Source organism: Dreissena polymorpha, chromosome 15 (genome assembly GCF_020536995.1).
Source record: "Dreissena polymorpha isolate Duluth1 chromosome 15, UMN_Dpol_1.0, whole genome shotgun sequence".
Classification (NCBI taxonomy): Eukaryota; Metazoa; Mollusca; class Bivalvia; order Myida; family Dreissenidae; genus Dreissena; species Dreissena polymorpha.
The window spans coordinates 4,584,773-4,612,741 of record NC_068369.1 but is presented as its reverse complement, the minus strand read 5'-3'; the positions used below and the strand labels follow the sequence as shown (position 1 = coordinate 4,612,741).

Here is a 27,969-nt window from a genome sequence, read left to right as displayed (position 1 = left end):
TTAAATGTATAAAACAAAGTCAATATTTATCACATAAAGTTCAGTATATATATTATACACAAATACAAATACATGTACACACAATGAATTACTAATAGTTTCTGTGTAAAACAACTCAGCTTTCAGAATACATGCTGACGTTTAAGGTAGACAAAATGAAGAACAAGTATATTGACAATGTCCTTTGACCAGCAATATAAATCAAAGACTACAACTAATCATCCTAATTAAACGTTGAATAGCTTAAAGTTCATTGTGAATAAGAGTTCAAAGTATTCAACTGTTCACACTCATGTGTAATCATTCGGATTATGAATTGAACATTGATAGGTTTATTGAAAATTCTGTAAAAATCTATAGTGTTACTTGATAGTTCCTACTGGACGATTATTATGTGTAAAGAAATAAAGGATTGGAATTAATACATATATCTATAGAACAGTCAAACGGCAGTTTTTATACACGATAACTATTATCCCACCCACCCTTTCTCATAGGTACATATTCAAGCAAGAAGAATATTTTCAAAATTGTTGCAAATGAGAACAAAACTGCGAATCAATGTCTTAAACATGTATGTCCTGTATACATTTTCACTTTGCCTGGACGATTTTCCTCTCCCGAGGAACAACCGTTATTTCATGGGCAGGGGACCGACTCGCTGTTCCGAACGGAGACGGACTTTGCCGGAGCCATGGGGTATTTCTCCGGAAGCCGTATTGTCCATTGTAACCAATCACGGGTTTGATGCCTTGCATGAACTGCGCATGACCGTCACACAGCTCGCTGGAATATCCTGTTTCACAATAAATTATAAATATAAATTAAAAAAATAATACATGACAAAAATATAATACTATAATACATTATCAATAGAATCCATAAAGCTTCTACATATAACGAAACGCGTGATTGCGACCACAACGGAACAATAAATGAAACATATGTTCTGAAATTCAGTGCTCGCATTAGACCGCGGTCCCGATCAAACGCCTCCTGTGCGCCATGCGTGTTGACAAGTGTCAGGAGCAATTTAATACTAGTGTTTAATGTTGTTTTGAAAATGTTAAAAACGCGTCTATCTTACCAGCTCCGGCGTCGTTCCTTAGATTCACGTACTGGAAGCCGGGACCCTTCTCCTCAAAGTAGTCCATCACATGACCGTCAATAGAAGTGCCCGGAAAGGTCTGAAAGTACAGAACGTATAATAAAATACTGTACCGGTGAAGTGTAACTGTATATTGTGCGGTGTATTTTACATTGCCGTTCATTAATTATTACTAATTATTCGTGAGTAATGCAAGCAAAAAACGAGTATTTCAATAAACACGATTGCTTCCGTCCAGGAGATACAGCCATACAGATGCAAACAGTTACCCCACACTGCGGTGGTGTAGTGGATCTACAGCCATACAGAGGCATACAGTTACCCCACACTGGGGTGGTGTAGTGGATCTACAGCCATACAGAGGCATACAGTTACCCCACACTGCGGTGGTGTAGTGGATCTACAGCCATACAGAGGCATACAGTTACCCCACACTGGGGTGGTGTAGTGGATCTACAGCCATACAGACGCATACAGTTACCACACACTGCGGTGGTGTAGTGGATCTACAGCCATACAGAGGCATACAGTTACCACACACTGCGGTGGTGTAGTGGATCTACAGCCATACAGACGCATACAGTTACCCCACACTGCGGTGGTGTAGTGAATCTACAGCCATACAGACGCATACAGTTATCCCACACTGGGGTGGTGTAGTGGATCTACAGCCATACAGAGGCATACAGTTACCCCACACTGCGGTGGTGTAGTGGATCTACAGCCATACAGACGCATACAGTTATCCCACACTGGGGTGGTGTAGTGGATCTACAGCCATACAGACGCATACAGTTACCCCACACTGCGGTGGTGTAGTAGATCTACAGCCATACAGAGGCATACAGTTACCCCACACTGCGGTGGTGTAGTGGATCTAAAGCCATTAGGCATACAGAGGCATACAGTTACCCCACACTGCGGTGGTGTAGTGGATCTACAGCCATACAGAGGCATACAGTTACCACACACTGCGGTGGTGTAGTGGATCTACAGCCATACAGAGGCATACAGTTACCCCACACTGCGGTGGTGTAGTAGATCTACAGCCATACAGAGGCATACAGTTACCCCACACTGCGGTGGTGTAGTGGATCTACAGCCATACAGAGACATACAGTTACCACACACTGCGGTGGTGTAGTAGATCTACAGCCATACAGAGGCATACAGTTACCCCACACTGCGGTGGTGTAGTAGATCTACAGCCATACAGAGGCATACAGTTACCCCACACTGCGGTGGTGTAGTGGATCTACAGCCATACAGAGGCATACAGTTACCACACACTGCGGTGGTGTAGTGGATCTACAGCCATACAGAGGCATACAGTTACCCCACACTGCGGTGGTGTAGTAGATCTACAGCCATACAGAGGCATACAGTTACCCCACACTGCGGTGGTGTAGTGGATCTACAGCCATACAGAGGCATACATTTACCACACACTGCGGTGGTGTAGTAGATCTACAGCCATACAGAGGCATACAGTTACCCCACACTGCGGTGGTGTAGTAGATCTACAGCCATACAGAGGCATACAGTTACCCCACACTGCGGTGGTGTAGTGGATCTACAGCCATACAGAGGCATACAGTTACCCCACACTGCGGTGGTGTAGTAGATCTACAGCCATACAGAGGCATACAGTTACCCCACACTGCGGTGGTGTAGTGGATCTACAGCCATACAGAGGCATACATTTACCACACACTGCGGTGGTGTAGTGGATCTACGTCGTTTCGAAAACCAAAGGTAACGTACTCAAGCTTAGCCTTTCATTCTTGTTTTCACAATGGCACTCGTGTTGGATGTTTTAGAATAAAATAAAATGTTCATGAATAATGTTTAAATAATTTTACTCTTAAATATGTAGTTTGTATTGTTTTATCGTATTGATAACTTTATTGAAGATATAGTTAAGGAGTAACAGTGACAAATTAAGCCATTAGCATTAATTCTCAATCTCATTGTTATGTCTGCAACAGAGCGGAATCTATAAATTAGTTCTTAATATAAAATGGAAAATCAATTGATACATGAGAAACGCTCTCGATAACGAAATTTATATTTTTCTCTTGGATGATAACTCAAATGCACGATGTTGATGCTGATATTCAGCTAAAAAGAAGGCAATATAATTGAACAAAAGTGAAAACTATGGTAATTTCATCATTAGGCACATATTTTAAATTTATGTAATGCGTATGCGCTTTAAAGGGACTTGCTCACACTTTAACAAAAAGATAATTAAAAAATGTCCACGCTTTTCAAAAACGATTTTTTCGATAATTTAACAATGTGTATTATCAATATAGCGTCTAAACAATCCCATAAATACAAAAGCCATATAGGTAAAGTAGTAGAGATTTATATTTTACCTCCGGAGATACTGAGTACGATCCCCTTTGGAGTTACAGTGTTGTTTTTTAATATTTTCCCTTGTGGTTATAATCATTTCAAATTATTTCAAATGTTACAGGGTTTTCGGTTAGTTCATTTTGTCAAAAATACGAAGATCTGAGAACATGTCCCTTTAATTGGTACATGTATCAGTGCTATTGTTCGAATGTGCATTGAGTGTTTGCTGAGCACAAAATTGTGGGCCTTGTTTGTCTTAGTCAACGAACGTGTTTATTTCACACATTCTGACACATAAGCAACAAAATTTGTCATCACACGGACTCTAGATTACGTCAATATACACTCCGTGGTCATCATAAAGGTTGTCGTGGTCGTAATGTAAAAATCTTTGATTGTCTCCCTTGTTTTGTTGGATTTTCGACCAATCCAGACCAATCCAGACCGCTTTACAAGAAAATACCATGAATACTCGCATGTAGGTAACTCTAATTTCGAGGGGAAAAACGCTAGTGTCAAAAGGTCGCTAAACCCGAGAAACCGCGCACTCAGACCTAATTATTTCAGTAACAAGAAAAAGATATTCTCATATAACAGAATGTAACTATTATTTCGATAGAATTTACTTTTAAACGTATTCATGAATATGTTTAAAGGGACCTTTCACAGATTTTGGCATGTATTGAAGTTTGTCATTAAATGCTCAAAATTGATAAATGTAAAAATTGGAACTAAATAGCTCAAGTAAAAAACAAGAGTAAATTTAAAGAAAGAAAACAAGTGATCCTCAACTGGGATCGATCCACTGGCCCTTGGAGAATAGGTCTAACACATAAACTACTCGGTCATCCGGGATCATATATTAAATGTTGCATTTAATACATATATAATATGTATTGTATTGCATAAAAGCGAACATTGTAATGTCATAAAATATGACGATAACATCAGACCCCCCCCCCCCAAAAAAAAAAAATAAGTATCAAATCGTTCGCGTTCGTAACGCTATATAGTTTTCAGGTTTTAAAATCCTCAAAAGATGCATATCATGTATATTTTAAAGCATGGTAAATGTTCAGTTTTACTGTTTTCTCGCAAATATCATAACTAAAACGAAAATTTGCGAATCTGAAATATTTTGTTTATACTTTGTCAATTTACCAAAACGTGAAAATGATCCTTTAATGACGTTTTTGGAAATGTATGATAGTAAAGCGGAAAATGCCCAACAACATTTATCGTCATAAATAGAAAAGCATTTAGTATGAATATTCAGACTTTTTGAAATGTTCGGATTGACAAAACACTGTTTGCTTTTATGCACTGTATTCCCGCTATTATCGGTAATAGGCAAGACACGACCTAAGTAGTGAATCAAACATTGGATTAAATGGTTTTGCCCCAGATTTAGTAAAACGTTCCACAACCATTAGTCTCCGAATAGAAACTTAATCGACCTTAATTTATCATCGAGTTTTCTAAGTTATTGGTTTGTGGAATAAAAAAAGAAACGTAATGTCTATCTGTTCAAATATTTGACGCGTTAATTATTCAAATTGTGCACTTCACGAAACTGTTAAAAGTTATAAGGAAGGATAAGTTTCAAATATTGATTGTGCAAATAAAAAAGCAAAGCGGATGTATCATGTTTTGACAAATTTATTAAAGCCATTTAATGTTTGGTTTAGAAATTGATGGGGAATGTGCAACGGGTGCCACCACGTCCCTAGATCCGCACAAACAAACAATAAGCCTTTGTGTTCGTGTTTGTGCATTGTCACACATGACATTAGCAATAAATATATCAAGATGCAGTTATTACTTTTTCGATATCAATAATCTAAACTGTAGTTTTACAGGCAACACCGTATCTCTTCACGGTTGTTAGCGAACAGTTCATTTTTGTTGTAATTTTCTCGTGCGCCCTGATAGGAAACTTAATAATCACGTTTAAATTCTCTCCGCGTTGATCGTTTAAATATTTGCATTTAAACAATCCCACTTTCAGCACTTTCAAAGTAAAATATATCGATCTTAATTAGATGGAATAATTTGACGAGCATTGAACCTACCATTTTGAAATTGAGTTGTGTGTTGCTATTCTTTTAAAGGGACGTGTTAACAGTTTGGCAAAATGACAATTTTCTAAAATAGTGTCTTATACTCAGAGACGAATGTATTCATTCTTTTCCAACAAGAAAACTTTAAAACTGTAAAAAAAGAATAAGTTTATTGATAACCATGAATCGTCTTTGGAGAAATAATATCGCTTTTCTTTCATCACTCATTTACAAAACGTCTATTGTTGACATTGCGTTTTAACCCATTTATGCCTAGCGTCTAGAAAAAGGCCTTGGCAAACAGCGCATCATGCGGCGTCTCATATGCGGTCTGCGCTGTTTGCTTAAAGGAATTTCTGTAAGAAATACTCTTAATTTATAAATAAATATACTAGACATCCCTTATTTTGGAAATAAATTGATCCAATTTAGAAGGATGTAAGAGTCCATTAGGCATAAATGGGTAAACTTCCGTATGAATGTAAAAACCTAAATGCTTGAGTGGTAGCGAGTTCGCTTTTGCTTCTACAGGTACCGGATCCGAATCTTACGGTGGGCGCATTTATGTAATTTGATCCTTTTCATTTTATTATAATAATTTAAATCCATTCCAAATATTACAGTTGTATTATTTAAGTCAGTTAAATGCATTTTAAAAAATACAAAAAAATCTGCGAACAATGCCCTTTAATAAAAAAGACTGTTTCGTGATTAATATATTCCTAAATATCATGGAAACTTCCCACCTCGTTTTGCATAACAATGTCTGGAACGACACAAAGATTCGCAAACAATACGTACGCCATCATGAGAAGAAGTGTAAGAAAACGTTTGGAAACAAGATTAATCGGGTTTTTTCAATGCCCTTGCTTTGCATTCAGTTGGACGTTGTATTGAAATATTTTGTACATATCTGAGCACAGCTTTCATGTGAACAATGTAAAAAAATTATCCGAATCTATGTGCTTCATATTTACAAAAGTATCAAAAACACCGGAAATATTTAAGATAAACATAAAAATAATATAAATCAATGCTGTTAAAAATAAAGCACACTCCACGCATGTATATCAAGTGTCAACCGTACGATATAGACCAGCGGGGAGCACGTATTTTCGTATACTTCCGGTTTCAAAAATCAACTAGCGTTCGTTGCTGACTGAGCACGTGGTTTGCAAACAGTTTTCACAACTCTTCTAGCGCGACACTTTCGAAAACTCTAATAAATAAACTGAGCCCAAAAAAACACTTCATTGCCGACATTTACAAAATCACACAAACGCAAAAAATGATAATTAACGATTTGTGTTTTATGTATCATTTTACTAAATCATTTTATAAATTAAACGTGTTTAACCATCTATAAGACGAGCTTAATATACATTACAGCCTCTGAATCTGGTGTATTAAAGGCAATAGTGAGTCTTTTTTTAGAAAATGGGGATTTTTCCTAAAGAACTAAACAGAAACAGTGTTATTTCAATTAGACAGATACAATTTACAATCGGAGTAATACTGATTATAATGTGAAGCGCACAATCATGCATTTTAATCATAGGCGCTCGATGTCAATGACAATGTTTTTTTTAATTTATTAATTTTTTTTCGCGCGCATTTCAATAAGCGAGCGGGGTGACAGCGATTTAATTATGCATAATGACGCACTTCCGTTGCTTTAGAAAATGGCGCGTGATTTACCTTGTCAATATCTATGTACATAGTCGAACTATCTTTTTTTTAAGAAAACGTTTTGTCGGAAGATTTTTATTAATTTAGTATGTGTATGCATTATAATAAACAACGGGTAACTAAAAAAATAATAAATAAATAAATTAAAAAAAGCATTGTCATTGACATCGAGCGCCTATAAATTTAATCACAGGCAGTGTTTTATCAGATTCACTACATCAACAAAAATGCAATAATTTGAGACTTTAATTATTAGTGTGATGCTAATATTTTAAAAGTAACATTCGTTTATCTTAATCACATTTTGGGAGGAATTCAATATAATTCTTGAAGAGATTGATTGAGTCATTACCTAAAACAATTTGATAACATTTTTCAGATTGTGTAAGCGTCCGGATAGGTGTGCTATTCTGTGTCTAAAGAAGTGTCTTATATGGAGCCTCGCTCTGAGAATACGGGGCTTAATGCATGTGCGTAAAGTGTCATCCCAGATTAGCCTATGCAGTCCGCACAGGCTAATCAGGGACGACACTTTCCGCTTTTATGGTATTTTTCGTTTAAATGAAGTCTCTTCTACACGAAAATCCAGTTAAGGCGGAAAATGTCGTCCCTGATTAGCCTGTGCGGACTGAACATGCTAATCTGGGATGACACTTTACGCACATGCATTAAGCCCCGTTTTCTCAGAAGGCGACTCAATGAATCATAGACATGTGCTGAAAACGAACAGCTTATAGCAAGTGCTTAAAAGTAATACAATTATAAAGCATTTATTAAGAAGCGTCTGTTTAGTATCAATGACTCTTACATCAAGTTTTTATTCATTAAAAAACGGTTTGGATTCATATTAATTCTTAAAGACCTGATAACCGCGTTGTTTCAAATAATTGAATATATGAAAGAGTAAGAACGTGAAGACCGAAAAATTAGACCAGTGACGTGGAAAAATTAATTTTCCAAACTCGTCCTTTCAGACCTTTATATTATTTATCAATATTGATTAATTCGATTTATTGAAAAGGATCAAACTGTCTTCTTTCAATTTCACGGTCTTGCTCGTTCGGTGTAAGCTATACAATATGTACACTAAAGCAATAAAAGGGAACGCAATAAGCGAACACCAAAGACATATTGTACCCGTTCATAAATTGCCTGTAAACAATACCATTAGCGTACTATTGACTGGCGGTGTCAATTTACCAGTTGTGTCATAGTATTCCTGAATAACTCTGGAGGATTTAATTCATGCCTTTATTTCAATCGCTGGATTCATTTCCAATAAAACGGAACATATCAATAGTTGAAATATAAACTTCATAAATTCTTCTTTTCTCTCTTTAGAAACGATGGGGTTTGACAGATGATTCGATAAATTCTTGTACCCTGGTTACGAGCTCCGTGATACTTCGCGGGGGTCAATGCGCGCCTAACAAATACGTCTGCATTAACAGCGATCAGGAAATGCATTATTTTATCAAATTTCTTACCCACGAATGTAAGGGTCTATTCTTCACTGCGAACACCGCTTATCTTATAATTTGTTCAAATGCCTTCAAATTGATTGACCCTTTTAGGATACGTTCCACTTGGACAGATAACGTCCCAATCAATATACAGAACTAAGTCTCAACCACACACTTTTATTCATACACAATGCACTCAAACGTTAGAAAATGTAGACACTTGAAGGAAAGAATGTCTGGTCCTATAGAAAATACATGTCAAATGTATGTGTCGAATAAATGATATTTTGATATGCATACGATAGCAACACGACCTGTAAAGAAGCAGTTTAGTTTATCATACAAACATGTTCGTGTATACATTTTTTTCAATATTTGAATTTCTCTTCAATGTTAACATTATTTCTATTGATACATCCGAAGAGAAAAAAAGCGTATACAGTTTTGATATAAGAGAATTGAAATCAAATACTAAGTAAATGTAGTCGGAGGTAAAGTCCAATTTGCGTGTGTGCAAGCCAGCTTTTGAACGAAACAGGGTTGTATTTATGTAAACTTTGTAGACTTCAAAGTACAACAGCCATTAAAAAATGTATTCATTAAAAAAGTTCAACCCTGTTAAGAGCCTCAATAGCTGTTAATAAATTGTACAAATACAGGATATGTATATCTCAATGGAAATATGACGCATGTACATTCGGTCAGTAACCATGTAATGAATACATGAATATATGATGTTCTTGTCTTCCATAACATATCTCTCACAGCAATTATCGGAAAATTGACTATGAACATGCAAAGAACTCAACATTTAAATTACGCGCAAGCTTTACGTTTAACAAAAAAAATTGTTCAACAGTTCAATAAGGAATTGACCGATATATACTTCTATCATCAAAAATGCGAATTCAAACGAAAAGCGAACATAACGATCAGTCTTATACAAAACGGTTGACCAAGTAACGATAAATAATATATTAAAATATTCTATATACGCTAATATCATATCATTATATACACATATACACAACGAATAAGTTCGCAGACACGCTACACATATGCACGTAAATTTTAAGAAAGTACTAATGTTCAATAAAAAACTAGCTTGTATCACATTTAGAGAACCAATGTCAACAATAAAATGGTTCGAGTAAAAACACACGTTGAAATATATGAAAAGTAATTATGTAAATAAAAAATAAACATGCTGATGAGTAATGGATGATGAGCAAAAGATCTTAAAAAATACTTATTTAAATCCGTGCATGTAGAAAGTAGCAACGAGTTTTGATAAAAGAAGCAAAAATGTACGAACCTGTCCCGTTTTCTTAAGTGTTTTGTTGACGCCCGAAAATTTGAAATAATTACCAACATGTGGATCTTTTTGTGCATTATAAGGAGGAATAACTGGCCCTAACTTGGGGTTTGCCTTAGAAAAATCACACGATATGCTACTGACGGCCTGGCAATCAAGAATAAACCCTCGTTCCTCCCTCATAAACTCCTCAGGTGGAGGGGTGGGTGGGGTACGGTATAGTTTGTTGTGTCGTTTGGTGCTGGCGGCTGATTTCGTCTGTCGTTCCTCTGCCATATTGGAAATGGTTTGATATTCGTGTAGAAGGGTTAGAATGGAGTCGCTCCGGGGGTCGGTCTCGGGGTGGATCGCACAGTCGGCACTCCTGGGGTCACACTTCCTGCTGGGGTCGGTCTAAAACACACACCAAAACACTTAGTCCACAATGAGTTTCGCTTTATAAAAATCAGGCGTACACAGTTCCTCTAGGGCCAGTTAAGAATTGTTTGATGTTCTTTTAAATGCGTTGATTTCAGTTTTTACAGTCCCGAACAATGTTTATTCCATTTATCGCGCTCCAAAATCACCACAGCTGAGCCAAATTGATCATAACTGCTATAAGCCAATCGGCCTGAACTCCAAACCGATATGATATAGTGTTGCTAAGTGGAACAATGGATCTATGTATTTGAAAAGCTTTAACAAAACAGCGCTTCAACCGCATTGATAAGGTAAGTTTAAAACTGGCACTAAAAGATTATAGATATACACCTGAATATGATTATTGGGGGCATTTCAATGCCCTGTAAATTCAATTGATTCATTATAGTTCGTAATAGTTTAATCCGATACGTATTATGCGATTAAAAGGATTATAAATGTACGTACATGTTTGAGTTGAAACAAAAATCAATGCGTAGACAGGGGGATTTAAAATAATAAGTCTTTTACTATTCAACAAACAAACGAGCTTTCTTATAATCCTGGAACAAATTATTGAACACAGTGTCCCTAACAACCGCTCGTCTAAGATTAAGAATACATTAAAATTATATACTATTTTTAAATAAGTGCACTTATTACTATGTTAAATGTTGATAATATTTTTAACCATGTGGAGCCATTACTATTTGAGTGTTGAACTAATTTGTATCGATTTCTATGTGACTGCTATAAAATTTGTGACAGACCACTTCACCGAGTAACTTACTTAATTTGTAAATAAACAGGAGGATCCTAAGAATCCGTGACCTCATGTGGCAAGCGGTTCGACGCATAATCCCGAGAAACTAGGTTTTTACTGAGAACCTAGGTTCTCATTCTGAAACTCTCACTCGAAACAACATTGTTTGGGAATGCTTTTAGACGACAGGGGCATATTTTGAACATAATGTTACCATGTGTAGTTTTTCTAGTTAACAACAAACATTTCTAGCCACTACCAATATAAGGACCAGCTTTAGCTTTTAAAGCACGTACCAATTGAGTTGTTCAGACCGCATTTTAAATGAATTTCACCAAATTATCAGTTAGATAGACACAAACGCTCGTAGTTTAAACATTTTGAAGAAATGACATGTCTGTTACTTGCATAAAATCGAAAATTCTGCATTGTTAGTACAGGCAGAAATGTCGCCATTTCCAGTTTTGTAATTATTTGTGTCTTGTTCTGAGAAAATTGGGCTTAATGCATATGCGTAAAGTGTCGTCCCAGATTAGCCTGTGCAGTCCGCACAGGCTAATCAGGGACGACACTTTCCGCTTTTATGGTATTTTTAGTTTCAAGGAAGTCCCTCCTTGCCGAAAATCAAGTTTAGGCGTAAAGTGTCGTCCCTGATTAGCCTGTGCAGTCCGCACAGGCTAATCAGGGACGACACTTTCCGCACATGCATTAAGCCCAATTTTCTCAGAACAAGACACATGTATGTTCTTTTCTAAGTTTCTCGAAATCAAAACATGCAAATTGTTGTTCAAGAGCCTTTACCAGTGTATTATTTTAAAACTTTATACCTATATTAGTCGTGTCGTGCGAAAATGGGTCTTATGTCAACTTCGACCAGGGAAGCCTAAACCAGTCCGCAATTCCGCGTGGTCTTGTCATTAGCAAGCCAATCCGACCAACAAACCATACGTTACTTTATAGCGGACAGCGTAGCTCCTAACAAGACAGCGCGCCCGCGGAGGCTGATCTGGATCTACACTTGCTGCACATGGCATACGACCTATTTTGACATTGCGCGGCTCAAGCGTATGTGCGCTATTGCTACAATTTGAAGCCAGGCTGTGTAAATAAGGACCTTTAAATAGATCGATTTATTCTCTAAGCTACCTGATAAATTTAATAGCTTTACTCAACGGTATAAAGAAGTTTCATGTTTACTCGGTTAGCTGTATTTGTTTGTCACCTAATAAACCGGACTTGATTGGAATGTTTTCAATGTGTTTCGCACATTTAAAACAAGATTCTCATCGGGTGCTAAAAGAAGCAAAACATTATGACTTCCAACATAATGGGGTTAGCACAACAAAGCTGGCAAGCATCATATGTTAATTACAACAATTATGTAATTCTAGATTCGATTTGAGTTGTATAAAGTTTATAGAAATTATTCGTTGTCATGTGCAAATGTAATGGATACAACGTAGCGCCTAATTGTTATGCTATAATTAACCCATTTATGCCTAGTGGACTCTCCCATCCTTCTAAATTGGATCAATTTATTTCCAAAATTATGGATGTCTAGTATATTTATTTCTATATTTAGAATATTTCTTACAGAAATTCATTTAAGCAAACAGCGCATCATGCGGCGTCTCATCTGGGTCTACGCTGTTTGCCAAGGCCATTTTTCGAGACGCTAGGCATAAATGGGTTAAACTGATTCAAAAATTATTAAACGTCGTTGAAGATGAGAGCAAGTTAACTAGTATTATATTCAAATTACAAAATATGTGCAGAACTGTTCAATTGTAAAGTTTCTTTAGGGGACAATCAATTAATAGAACTTACATAAACGACTGCTTCGATGTCAGTAAAACTTACAAATTATTATTGATCGTAAAGCATATCATAAGTTTATTGTATGGACAAAGTCGAATCATATAAATTTCCAAATATTCATCTTAATGAATAAAATCCCGTTTATAAATCAGATAAAATATAAATAAGCAAATAGTATAAGAACACATCATGTTTTTTAATGGGGTAAATACAACAAAATCCAAATATTGCTTAATATTAAATAAGGATTATAAACATGATTATCATATTATTTAGTTTAGGTATCCATAAAAAGCTACCAGAAGCGAACATGCATTTGCGTGGAGGTGCGTTTCATTTTTCAAGACAACATGCAGAAATCGTGCATGCAAATTACATGCAGAAAACAACATCTTGAGAACTAACTAGCTATTACATGTTACCATTTTCGTTAAAGGCGGGAAATGTGTACGTTTGCGCAATGGTTTGTCGTCGCTGCCAATGTTTGTACATTTTATTTTCCCTGAAAACCGCACGCATACAATTATTTACATATATTAATATAACTATACATACATCGGAGATAACGTCAACACTTATGTACGTGTTTGCGTAGGAATAGTTCCCCTTGATTGTGGAAATAAACTAATATAAACAAGCTATTCTGACATATTTGGTTAATACGATGGTGTAAAATAAAAAAAGGATAATGACTTTCACTGTAAATGGACCAAAATGTATAGTTAAACGTAAACATGGCATTTGAACATTTACTTATATTTAATAGCTATTAAACATAATGTAACACCCGTGGAAACTTGCTATGTAGGATTTGTGTGTCAGTATGGATGGGTAGTAAAGCGAACACACTGCACGCGCGATTTATATTATACTTATTTTCGCTCGATTGGTCATTGGAGCTCAAACATTTTTAAAAGTACCCCGGTGCTTTAAAGTATATAATAAAGTACCCGGAGTTCGGAATATATGCAAACAAGTAACACGGAGTATGGTTGGGTGCCTTTAAGCGTATTTCCGTATCAGCGGTAGATTGCAGTTAACGTAACAGTACCTGGGGTACGTTTAAGTAGCACCTGAGCCAACAACGACCAATTGAGCCTTATTATCACGTGACCGGTGCACGTGACCAGCTCGTGTACTTACTCTCTTGAGCGCGTGACGCTAATGAGACGCTGCACGTCCTGACGTTGGAAGTACGCCTTGCAATGGCGGTCCGCGCTGGCGTCGTACTGGGGTATGATGTCCTTGAACCGCGTCCGTCGCGTTTCTGGAAACAGTTTTAGTTTAGTTAAAACCTATTCATTTGAGCTCGATTGCATCTTAAGTAAAGGGCATAGAAGAGCATGACTGTACAAGATTGAGAAACAAATTACAGCAAATCGACAAAATGTTTGTCTTATTTCGTGAATGCATCCGAATAAGAGTTAGTTTTACAAAGCACAATTTAACAATAACGGAAGTTTCGAGTGTTTATGGTATTTGGTGTGTAATACGAAATTAGCGACGTCAATAAATCCTGTATATGTTTTCCATCTTGACGGAAGAAACACTACATTTCATAATAGTATCTAGAAATAGATAAAAGGGAACTACATTTGTTCTTTTTCTACTCGCCAGTTCATCGGTTTGTAAGTACACATAGCGGAGCAGTAATACATCCTGTTATTGACGAAACGAACAGTGTTTACGGAATACCGTTAGGGCCATCGTGGTTACTCATTAAAAACCAGAGGGCGAGAATCGAGAACGCAATAGTACGATGGCGACAATGCGACAATACGATGACGACAGTGCGACAATACGATGGTGACAATGAGATAGTACGATGGCGAGAATGCGAAAACGCGATAGTACGATGATGACAGTGCGACAATACGATGAAGACAGTGCGACAATACGATGGCGACAGTGCGATAGTACGATGGCGACAATTCGAGAATGCGAGAACGCGATAATACGATGACGACAGTGCTACAATACGATGTCGACAGTGCGATAGTAGGATGGCGACAATGCGAGAATGCGAGAACGCAATAGTACGATGGCGACAATGCGGCAAAACGATGACGGCAGTGCGACAATACGCTGGCGATAATGCGATAGTACGATGGCGACAATGCGATGATACGATGACGGCAGTACGATATGACTATCGCATTGTCGCCATCGTACTATCGCACTGTGGCCATCGTATTGTCGTCCTGTCGCATTGTCGTTATCGTCCTATCGCGTTCTCGCATTCTCGCCATCGTACTATCGCATTGTCGCCATCGTATTGTCGCACTGCCATCGTACTATCGCGTTCTCGCATTCTCGCCCTCTGGATTTTAATGAGAAACTACGATGACTCTAACGGTATTCCGTAGTGTTTTGTATCGAAGCCTTATGCATATAAATTATATACAAGTATAAGCTTCTTCCCTCACAATAAGCAATTAGTGTTTTTGATGTATATATAAAAGAATTTAGAATTGATTAAGTGGTCTCTACATGGAAAACAATTGGAACCGACGATGCATTTTTTAAAGGCCACCGGTACAATTGATAATTGGCTTAGTTAGAAAATGTGTTGTTTTTAACAATTGAAATGATCCGTGCATTTCGCCACCTTCTTTCAATAAGAACATAGCAATCACGTTAATTAAGACAATCAGTATCGGCCTTTAGTACATGTAACAATTGCGTCGTGAGTGTACTAACCACTGTGCTAACCAGAAAGCCTAACGATAATGAATGTTATCACTATCGCCCTTTGTACCTGTAACAATTGCGTCGTTGGTGAACTTTTCCTCTCTGGCCCGGATCTCGTTGACGCCAGGGGTGCGCTGCACGCGGTGGCGGTGAGAAAGCTTGTTGATGTTCTTCTCTTCCTTCAGCATCTCACGCGTCTTCATCTCCTGAAACAGGCCGAGATGTGTGCGTCAGATACAAGTTTTAACATATTTATTTTAACTTAGATCCTTAGGCTTATTGAAATGCTCTCGAGTCCGTTACCTGGGTAGAACCAGTACCAGTGTTTGTTGTCTTTGTGGTAGATCTAAAACGCTCCCACAGAGGGGATGGGATCGAACCTATGACCTCCTGGTCGCTAGGCGGACACCCTATCCACTACGCCACGGCGACCTTTTATGTTTATGTGTTAGTGAGCGCGGTCGTGTGAGATTGCACATCATCCTTCGGAAACCCGGAGTCGCGTATCTGTATATGACCGTTTCGGAACTTGCATTTTTATCTGGTAGATTGAATTTGACCTCGAATGGAAATGTGTTACATCGAACTTTTATCGAACGTGGCCGTTTAAGGGAATTAACTTTATCTCCGTAGCCCGCAGGAACATATTTGGCCATATGGGAGAATAATCGTACCGTGCGGGTTTCCGGTAAGAGAGATCGTATGTGATAATATGCGGGGTTGAATTTGAGTGAATGCGATCTTTTGTATGGTAGTATAATTATGAGACTATTTGAAGTGATTTGTAATGGCGAATAGGGTGCACTCGTTAAGCCCAATAGTCATTTGTAATGGCGAATAGGGTGCACTCGTAAAGCCCAATTGTCATTTGTAATGGCAAATAGGGTGCATTCGTAAAGCCCAATAGTCATTTGTAATGGCGAATAGGGTGCACTCGTAAAGCCCAATTGTCATTTGTAATGGCGAATAGGGTGCACTCGTAAAGCCCAATAGTCATTTGTAATGGCGAATAGGGTGCACTCGTAAAGCCCAATAGTCATTTGTAATGGCGAATAGGGTACACTCGTAAAGCCCAATACGACTGCACAACGTTTACTCAACGTTTAAGTATTATGATTTATGTATACAATAGCAAATAAACAATATGCTTTTGTGTGTCGTATAAGCAGTATTGAACACATGATGGTCTTATAATATCATATTTTATTTCAAAATAACCACAGTGGAACCCTTTACAAAAAACAAAAAGTTGGAAAGTCACATAAAGCCGGATATGTATTAGAATCATAGACCTCCTATGCCAGTTATTTATGTACACTAATTAACCAGATAAAAGCAATGTTGAAAAAAGTATGCCGATAATAAAATTAGAACGACAACAGATAAAAATTGTTATGTTATATTTCATATATATGTACATTATTTGAGACAAGCATATTTCGACAAAGCTCAGCACACGACAGCTAATGGGCAACAAATCCTCCATGTGCACCTCACATCTCCCCGAAGCAGTTACCTCCCTTATTGACGGTACACGACTGTCTCTTTGAAAAAAGACAGATGACGAGTTCACAATTTGTTATAATTCAAACCAAAAAGGAAGTTATTTTCAACATATATAGTATTTAAACTATCGCTTATGCACTAGAAAAAACACACATCAATTGGTTGGTAATGACGACAGGGATTTGAATGTTTGACACCAGTCGAATCTCTGCGGAGTTTGAGAATTGCATTGGAGTATTTAGGGTGTTAGTTAAAACATATTTATTTTAGCTCGATTACATCGAAAGAATTGGGCATATAAAGACGACTTGAACGAGAACCTACGTATGCTTTCCACGCGCGGATCAAACCGTAGCCCCCCCCCCCCCACACACACACACACACATACACACACCCAAGCCCCACCCGCTTGAAAGGTGGACTTCTGTCCACTTGACAAATGCGACCTTTTTATTAATGATAAATTAATGAACATACATAATACTTTTCGCTACTGTTTGGACGGAAAAGTTCATTAAACCTGTCAAAAAATACATAACAATAAATAATACAACATCATCATCCGCACACTTTATCAATCATATGTAAACGTTAAATAGATAAACATGTATAAAGATTTATAATTAGTGGCAATACGCAATTATTACGTCGGATTAGGTTGATCGCATTTCAACAACACGATAACCAGAACTGGAAAATTGTAGTATATAAATGAAGTTTTATAAAATTTATATTTACACATTAATTTTCTTATCCCATATTCTAGCATGACATGCAAATAAGTGAACATTTTACCATTGAGTGAACAATATATATTTTTCTGACGCTAACGTTCCTGTAGTGTGAATTAAAATGTACCCGTTGTCACAATCTTTGTTGATCGACAGATTAATAGCAAAACAATGATAAAAATACGAAATATAATGCAAAGTTGAAAATCCGCACGAACATTACGAAACTGTCTAAATGAGAACGAAGACGGCATTTCACCATATAAGGAGAAAGAAGGCAATAGCAGTTATGCGTATGACAATAAAGAAGAAGAGGAAGAAGAATATGATGATGATGATGATGGTGATGATGATGATGATGATGATGATGATGATGATGATGATGATGAAGATGATGATGATGATGATGATGATGACGAAGACGATGACAATGATGTTGTTGCTGTTGTTGTTGTTGTTGATGATGATGATGGTGGTGGTGGTGGTGATGGTGATGATGATGATGATAATGGTGATGGTGATGATGGTGATTATGATAGTTATTGTGATGATGAAAACAAGAATGTTGCGACGGTTAGAGCGACGACGATGATCATTATGATGATGATGATAATAGTGACGACGACAGAGGTCACTGTTCTAGTTCATTATGAAGATACGCGTTAGATGACGTAGTGAGTCCCGGCTTACTCTGTTCTTGTATGGAGAGCCTACAAACTTCATGTGACTGCTGGGAGTCATGGAAACTGGGGTCAAACCAGGTGTCTTCCGAAGACCGGCGTCCATCTGCGTGCCCCGCGGGGTGGAGGCCACGGTCTCTCCTGCCGACTGCGCGGCAACCTGCAGGTCACCGGAAAAACCAGTACTTTTATCGCAATTCATGAATGTTCAGATTATTTTTTTTTAAGTGTAGGTTTACAACTCTAAAACATATTGTGCAAAAGACCGGCGATTCATAATATGGAGATTTATTAAGATAATTTATTAAAAGTTCCAATATTTAAGTAAAGTTAACATCGTGAATATATGAGAAGTTTTGTGTACTTAAAAAAATATTTATATTTCAAAAGTACAAACTAAATTGATATATTGATAGTTTGTTCCTGACAAAACTTCAAAAACTTTAATTTCATAAAGAAGTTCAGCTAAAATTTGTTCGAAATTCTTTTTGTAATGTATACACATTTTTTTTAATAGAGCCCTTTCAGTACAAGAATTGTACATATAAATGGCGCCCTACCTCCATTACGATCCTCAGCCGCTTGTATTCACTGGATAACGAGTCGTCAAAATGGTACTAGTAAATGTATGTCCGTTCTTTTCTTCACACAAACACAACTGTCTTTCTTCACTTTTGACCGTTATTATTGAATTTCCTACAGGATTTTCGCATGATATGTTCATTCATTTCTCAAATATTTTATAAACATCCGAATATTAGTACAGTTTCATGTACGTCGAAAATTCTCATTCTAGCAACGGGAAAGCAGATTAATAGCGATTTAAGCACTAGATTTCTTCACCAATACACACATACTCAACTTTCTTTAATTAATTGGTCCCACGTTAGTTCAGAAAGATTCAGTTATTCTTAATAGTATTCGTCCAATTTTAATCCTTGTTGAAGGATTACAGGTATTAGTGGCTATTAAATCAGTGCATTATTGTTCACTGCGTTCAAAATTCAGCTTTTGGTGTTGATTTTTAAAGTTCACATTTAAGTGTGTGTATTATGAAATTTATATTATATTATTTAGTCATATAAACATTACGTATTAAAAACTTATACATGAGTTTATCTCCGTCTGAAGTCTGTTTGTACAAAATTAAATATCGAACAAAAATGACAAAACTCATGGACAGCAAGTACGCGCTCGCCGAAATAACGAAGTACATGTACACCAACATTCAGAAAAGACAACAAACACTTGAACATGTATAATAAGCCCTAAGCTTACCATCAGACACGAACATGCTATCGGTGCATACATATTAACAGGCGAAATGCAACATTATATATATGTTGAACATGTTTATACATAAAGGTAACCTATCGATATTTAATTATTATATCTGCCTTGTTTTATAATACTAGGCAACATTTTATATATCAAATCATATATTTTAAATATCAATCATATCTTGTTTACAAACAGATCTCATAGAGGCCAGCTTATTTCTTAAAGGAATGGCAGAATTTGTGATTGTATTTTAAACTTCAGCTTTTGGGCCTCCCTCACTCAGTAACAATTTTCCGGGGGAGGGGGGGCACTGGTAAAAATGAGTAAAGGGAAATAACTATTTATTTCTTCCTTTTTAACAAGTCTGCTGGCTATTATTAAGAACGATCCAAATGACACAATCTTTACAGGTAAGTGCTCACTCAATCGTTAAAATGTCACATATAAATTTGATTTAGTGCTTTTTAATTATCAAAATGATGTTCAGGTGCCAACATTAAGTTACTCATACCGGAAATTACTTGTCTTGATTCACTACAAGTTAAATTCCACATAATATTGCATGCATGCAATCCGTACACCTGAAGATATTACTAACGAGAAAGTTTTAGTAAAATGCGCTGCTAAAAACAAAGACTTTCTCACAAGATACAAATGGCTAAATAATTAAAACAATATATCATACATCATCAAAACATAAATTGGCTTAGTGATGTTCATGGACATGATCATAACGATAGCACCGGCAATTACCACGATTAAGATTATAATTATGATAAAAATTATGACACGATGAAGATAATGACGACGAATATGACGACGACAATGACGATGCTGCTGCTGTTGTCGATGATGATGATGACGATGATGATAAAGAAAATGATTATCATAAAGAATATGATGATGGCGTAGGAAATGCAAATGATGACGACGAAAAGTTGAAGAGAGGAGGTGTTGCGTAGAATGTGCACAATAAATATTACCAAAGATATCGAAACAATAAATATAATCAATAAAGCAAAAAATAATGAATTAGATATAATTCATCATGAAGATTATTGCACTACCTTTGACAGCCAGTCTAATGCCTCGCTTTGAGTCTTACTGCGGTCGAGGCCGTTGGCGCGGTACCATTCGGAGGCGGCGTCCACTTTACCACGTAAATCTTTCCCGTACAAGGAAGTCATCTGCTTGATGTTATAGTCCTGCGTGCACTCTTTATTCTTGTCGGGAACTTCCCATTGCGACCAAATGGCGGATTTTCGAAACGGAAGTTTATCGGGTGATGTTGAGCGTAAAAACGAGCGTTCACGTCGCATAGGTGACGTTGAACGATCCCTCGTTGGGGAGTACGATTTATACAGCGAACCGTTTCGTCGATTGCGCGGACTACTTTTCGTCTGCTTTCGAAGAATGTGTTCAATTTCATGGCCGCCCGGAGTTTCCGAGCCGTTTTGCTCAATCCGATCTCGGAAGCTACTAGTTCTTAATATGTCCCCGCTAGATCGATCGAGATTTGTACTCGTTCTTTTCACTTCTACATTCATCACAAATTCCGTCATGTTTTCGGTAAAAAAGAAATTCTAAATCTGCCGCAAATAATCGGTTATTTGTCGGATACAGGCCCACAGTCATTAAGAGTGTATTTATTGTTATTTTCCTATCATCGTCTCGCATGTATATTTCAGCTCACATTTTTCATTAGGTACAATGCTAAGCGCATGTTTACAGGGTACAGACGACTTAGTCTTTAATCGGATAAATTATGATCTGCGTTAAATCCGATCGCGATTACAATTTTAAACTTTTCAGTTACCTCCCTTCACATAAAGAATTTCATTTGTTTCTTCAAAACTCTCGTGCGGTAATGGCCTGTCACAGTTCGATTGCGCAGCTCATTAATAACTGTTAAAAGGCAAGTCTGGTTTGTTGTCTTTAACCGATAACGTGTTGGGTATAGTTGTCAATCATGAAATACATCGTAAAGTCAACGATATCTATGCTCTTCAATCGTGTGAAATACTTAAAGCAAACAACTATCGCCGCTCGTCGAATTGGTCGAAATTTTGTTGCAGAAATGATAACTCGGAGTTAATGTTTGAACAAATGTTTCCGAAACCGCGATCACAATAGCGAAAACAAAGATAGAAGAATTAACGTCTAGTTCGGGTCACCATTCCATTGGACAATTCTCGAGTAGTAAATGCGAAGTCAACGAACCCTAATCCTTACATAAAAAACAACAATTAAACGGTACAATAAATTATTCTTTGAATACACAAGCGTTCAAAATTAGCATATTTGTTCAGCATTTTTCGAAGTTGGAAGCCTTAATTGCATGAGAGTTGTGCAAGCGACCTGTCTATCATTTGATCCTCCGTGATTCACAATCTTTATAGTGTTATACAAGAATGAAAATCCTAGAAAATGTGTCAAAAAGGTAGCAATCCCTTTATAGATCTGAGAAGCATTAACTTTTTATAAATTTTACGTCATACAGCATTGACGCCTGTCAGTGGTCATTTCACTAGAGGCACAAGTCTTGATAAATCGTCATACTTTTAAATCTTCGACAAACAGTTGATGCTTAATTGATTGACATAGGTGCCACTTTATGGCGAACTGCAAGCAATCCAAATAGAATTGATCTAGAAACATGATGATATGATTGGTTGGAGGATCTGCAGTGGATACGACATAAACCATGGATGGATTTGTAGGGATTACTTAATCTGACAGATGGTGGTGACATGACTTTTGAAGGTACATGACTGTGTCTCAACACATAATTACAAGCAGCTCTGCGTTATGTTTAAATCATCCTTTCTGTATGCATTTGCTGTCGTATTAAATACGCATTAATTAGCAAATCTCAAAAATGTGTATTCCTGAATCCATACAATCGAAAGTTCAATTGATCATTCGACAGTGACTTTTTATATCAAGGTATTTTGAGGTAAAACAATATCTCCAGTAAACAACATATAAACGACAAAAGTTGAGAGCAATTCATAATCATAATATAAAAAGTCTATACATTAGATATGGATACAAAAAGGTAGATACTAAGGTTCCTATGCATATTGGTGCTATTTGTTCATATTGTGCAAGTGTGTTTGCAATGGAAGTGATTTACGGAGTCGTATACGTTTCACGATATAATACAAAAACCTTTACGATTTTCTCACGTGGAAACTACCAACTGGAAAGCCCTCATATCAGTAGCGACATTAACACATTGACACTTCAAGGACTTTACATGCATTTCAAGCACGATGTCAGGCTCTTGTTTACACGATTTTGCGTCATCCGAATAGCCCAAGTACATACTCTTGAGGGGCCCTTGATCCGCCGTTATTTGTTTCAAATATACCTTTTGCGCGTTTGAAATCGTGTTTTACGACGCATACGAAGAATAGTTATCCCCAAATAGAAATGAAATACAAGCGTTGATTATGACTGAACAAACATATTTCACTTTCAGATATGCCGATACTTTGCTATGATGAAGAGGATTGATGAAGCATCTTGTATTATAATATTTCATTACCAATCGGCCACTTCAGCGAAATCTCCTTCAAATACGCGTCAATCATAATGGGGTTTATTGCCTGAACAAATAGACAAATTCTCATAAAGATAACATAATTCACACTTACGACTGGGCTTTTATCGTTGGAACATATCAATGGGCCAATTTGTCAAAATTCCATATTTCTACAACCATAATCCCCAGTGCACTTAACAATATAACCATGCAATTCAAGTGATTACTTATAACTTTCCATTCGCTGTCTTACATGATGTAAAATGGTATCCATGAATATAATGCATATAAAGCAAGTCGAACCTTGTATTGAACTTAGTACAATAAGACCAAAGTATCTTTATATCACTGTGAATAATGGTCGATGTTCATAACGTAATCTCTTGTTGGCAACAAGATTAAACAAATTTCAACATAACTTTGAATGTATAAACAAACCTTTTCGTCTGTTGACATGATTGCCTTCACCAACGGGCACTGGAAATATGCCTGAGCGTATTTGTCTTTCGTCGCTGAATATACAGGTATGATCGGCTTCTTTCTCGAGTACGAATACACGTTGGTACGAATCGCGTCATTAACGAAGTCCGTCTCCAAGGCCTTGCATTGTTTGTAACTAGGCAACGGCTTCACGGTTTCCTGGACAACGTCCTTGTGCCACAGCGGGCTCTTGTACACGAGCCATTCATTCTGCTGTGAAAAAGAGATACAAGCCTTGTGTATATCCTTATGCAATTAAAAGGTATGTACCAACAAACGAATACGAGAAAGATGTTTACTTTATAAAAAGCCAGTCGGTTGTTATAAGTTATGTTTAATGAAGAAATGTGTAGTACTAAATAACAAATAAACGGACAGCTTAACACAAACAAAACGACCAAAAAGTCAACGCACATTATTTTACTAAACATAATGCTTATTATGACTACGTTCAACGGTTGAGCATTTCATTCAATGGTTATTACATCATGACTATCGTAAGTGTTATGATAAAAGCTTGATGGGTGTATATTTATGATAAACGCTTGATGGATTTATGTCATGTGCATTTTTCACACATCGGTTTAAATGCGTTTTTGTTCGTGACTTACAATTTGATCCTAAACTTTGGTTCTAGATATACATTTTCCTCATATTAACCATCTGGACCAATAAACAAAAAAGGAAAACGAAAAAGACTACGCGAACTCGTAAGTAATAACGTGGGAAGACCCGTTGTCCGTTTCTTGAGGATTAACAAGTCAAAATGCCTCCCTCCGCGATGCGAAGAAATCTTTGAAAAGCTCTTATTCCGGACAAAATTTATGACAAAGTTCGAGTTTTAAAGTACAATCTACACCGTATATAACAACGATACCCCATTGAAATTGAGTGCGGGAGGATTGTCGCATCACTTGACGCACCATTTTGATGACATAAAATGGGCGATGAATTCGCTGGGATTTATGCGTTTGTTTGTTCTTCCAAATGATAAGTCATAATTGTAGAGTACTATTGCCGACACTTAAGATATTTGTTCGATGGTCCTTTTTTCAGAGACATAAATTTTTAAAGCCTATAATAGTAAAGCGGTGTATGTCAGTTTAAACATGTTTCTATTACATGACACTTGCGAATGCTTGCTATAACGACCCGGTTCAATCTCCATTTCATATACATTGTATATAACATCTCAATGGGTCTAATGATATACTTCATGGCTCCCATTGACTTTACTCATTGTCTCTATTAACGACGTATTTTTAAATGTAGAGTAAACATTAGCGAAATAACTGCCATAATAAACATACATTAATCTTAATACCTTTCGCATATCTGAATAAAATAAACGTAGAGATTACGTGGCTTTACAATTGGCGCAGTTTCTTGTTTTATTGTAAGCTCACATGTCAGCATGCATTTGATACTGATTTCAATAAATAAATTATCAGCAAGGTATTTCGCCCATGCATTGAAGACATCAGAAATCGTTGACGGAAAAATATCGCGGAAATTCTCGAATTGTTAAACATACCAAATCAATGATGCGATTATCAGATTATAGTATATAGTTCTATATACATTTATCAGATCATAGCATATTGTACTATATATCAGATTATAGCATATAGTACTATATATCAGATTATAGAATATACATGTATTACTAAATATTAGATTATAGCATATAGTACTATATATCAGATTAAAGCATATAGTACTATTTACATTTATAAGATTATAGCATATAGTACTACATGCATATACCATTATACATTTGGAATATCGTGTTGCCATATAGTTGATGATGTTTTTGTTGACAATTAGGAGGGTGACGATGTGGAGGGTGACTATGTGGAGGGTGACAATTAGGAGGGTGACGATGTGGTGATGGTGGTATTGATAATGGTAAAGACGTCATATTTAGTTAACAATATTTGTGTGGCCACTTTTGTTATATATTTTTAGTGTTCACAACAAACATTTAGATGGGCCTCTCACGCGCATGTTTCCTTTTTATCGTGCATTTTCTTCACTTATTTGTGTAGGAAAGTATATAATTCAACGGCACAAAAAAGAGATAAAATTGAAGATATCTTGAAAGATTATCGCTGTATATATTTTACATGTTTGGTCCATGAACTGTTGCATTAATGTATTAGTTACCAAAGTACATTATTGTGTAGTTAAAATTACATTCATTCTAAGGCGCAAGTTCACGTGCATTCTTAGGCGCAAGTACGTTTGATATTAACACAAAATTGTAAAGATCGTGGTTATGATTTTAGGTCATTTGAAAAGCCGTTATGCGGCACGTTTGTATGATTATGTCGTAATTGTCATGAATACGTATCGTGTTGCTTAATGTTAGTGCATTTTGTGGCACTTGTAGTTGCGCGTGTAAATGTGTGTTTTAACAAAGGAAGCTATAGCAATATATGTTGGAGATATGCGTTAAACAAAAATAATGCATTCTGAATTTCTACCGTCATTAAAGCAACACAAACTTTATAAAAAATACTGTAATAATGACACATTTTAGAACAAGCACAATTGTGATATCTAATAAAAGAAAAGCAAACCTACCTTAGCTGTCAATGCCATTCCGCCTATATATTTTCTTTTTTGTGACTTTGTCTTCGTCTTTTCAGGTTTCATTCAAATCATACTAATGTTCGTGGCAAGCAGGTGTTCAAATCTCCCAAAGATAGAACTCCGACTCCAGTGTATGGTTTCTAGTACACAGATTTAAGAAGTTATTGTGTCCTCGAATATGTAATAGCTTTGGCGAATACTCTAATACTGTCGGTACCTTTTGCGCCCACGAGCAATTATCTATAAGCACAAACATCCATTAAATGCAATCATTAGACTTGTACATGTGTCTCCCTTTACGGAACGTTTACGGGACGGATGTAATCCCCTCCTCTGCTATCTATATTACTTAAATGTCTGTACTGTAAATCTCTAAAATCCACCGTATCAATAGCACAATTGGAAATGAACTGCACTAGGGCGAATAAAGAAGAGTCGCTACGTTCTTGTACTGATCACTTCTTTCCGGTGATTAGTTTTTAAATGTTACTAGCATCGATTATAATCAGGATAAGAAATACGGTCACTCATATTGATTTATCTTTAATTGCAATAAATTCCCTCACTTTATTCGTGTCTCCAAATCTTATGTTAACGTTGACATAACATTATAAATGTAATAAAAACGGTTATAAAATTATATAGCACTTGTGTGAACACAAATGTCACTTTCGTTATTACAGTATAGAACTTGAATTTATGCACATCATTAATATTAATATCGATAATAAAATACGATGCACTTCAGGCATATAAACTTTCGCCAAGTAAATCCACGATTCTTCATTAACGACGCAGCAAGAATGCAATCTCTATGAAATCTGCACTTGTTAAAAGTCAATCGTCGATTTGAAAAACAATGTATAGTAACCGATAGCCATGATAGTGTTTGATTTGGATGACTGTTGTTCACAAGTTAAGCTGAAGAAGGGACCTGCCAGTGCCCGTGTAGTTGACAGTTTCACCGTGCCCTCGCAGAAATGTCAATCATTTGCTGTGTTTCACTTATCTCGCGGCGACAAAAACAAATATACAATGCAGATACGTATTTTCCGCTCGTGTTTATTGTATTTCGTTTGTTCTGTTTGTGGAATGCTTATCAACGCATTATGTGGTTATTATGTGCTTTCGAACTTATCAGCAATTTTGAAAATACAACGCTCGATATGCTTTCAATGTAGTTAACACACAATCGTCATTATAAATAACTAATTAATTTATCCTCAGTATAACAATAGCTTTGCGTCAACAATATTTTTCAAATTCTTATCAGAATTTTTAATTGTGTTTTAAATATTATTAATAGTATTTTTTCATTTCTGAGTTAAGTCTTCAAAACGATTTACATTCAATATGTATAGAGCCTTATTTTTGTTTTCAAATTTATTATCTGTGTTATATAGCAAAGTGGTAAAAACAAGAAAAATGATCTAAATATGTCTCTTTCTTTTCAAGTTTCAATCAAATGCACTCGCTTTTCTG

The 27,969-nt window shown here is 36.5% G+C and overlaps 2 protein-coding genes across 5 annotated transcripts; both read right to left on the bottom strand.

Moving 5' to 3' along the window:
• Window positions 1-34: 34 nt before the first annotated feature.
• Window positions 35-10,687, bottom strand: LOC127859883 (uncharacterized protein C17orf98-like). The gene is made up of 3 exons (XM_052397472.1): window positions 9,997-10,687; window positions 1,088-1,187; window positions 35-796 (listed from the first exon to the last, which is right to left on the bottom strand). The coding sequence occupies exons 1-3, from the start codon at window positions 10,270-10,272 to the stop codon at window positions 594-596; spliced, it is 579 nt and encodes a 192-aa protein (XP_052253432.1). The 5' UTR covers window positions 10,273-10,687; the 3' UTR covers window positions 35-593.
• Window positions 10,241-27,464, bottom strand: LOC127859879 (uncharacterized). Of its 4 annotated transcripts, none has more exons than XM_052397463.1 (6): window positions 26,479-27,464; window positions 23,851-24,102; window positions 15,735-15,873; window positions 14,120-14,243; window positions 13,399-13,478; window positions 10,241-10,389 (listed from the first exon to the last, which is right to left on the bottom strand). In XM_052397463.1, exons 1-6 carry the CDS (start codon window positions 26,548-26,550, stop codon window positions 10,367-10,369), a joined length of 690 nt encoding a protein of 229 aa, XP_052253423.1. In that variant the 5' UTR covers window positions 26,551-27,464; the 3' UTR covers window positions 10,241-10,366. The 4 variants fall into 4 exon arrangements, with proteins under 4 accessions (XP_052253423.1, XP_052253422.1, XP_052253420.1 ...); XM_052397462.1 differs by having other exon boundaries at window positions 23,851-24,105; window positions 26,479-27,458; XM_052397460.1 differs by lacking the exons at window positions 23,851-24,102; window positions 26,479-27,464 and adding an exon at window positions 20,933-21,771.
• Window positions 27,465-27,969: the final 505 nt, after the last annotated feature.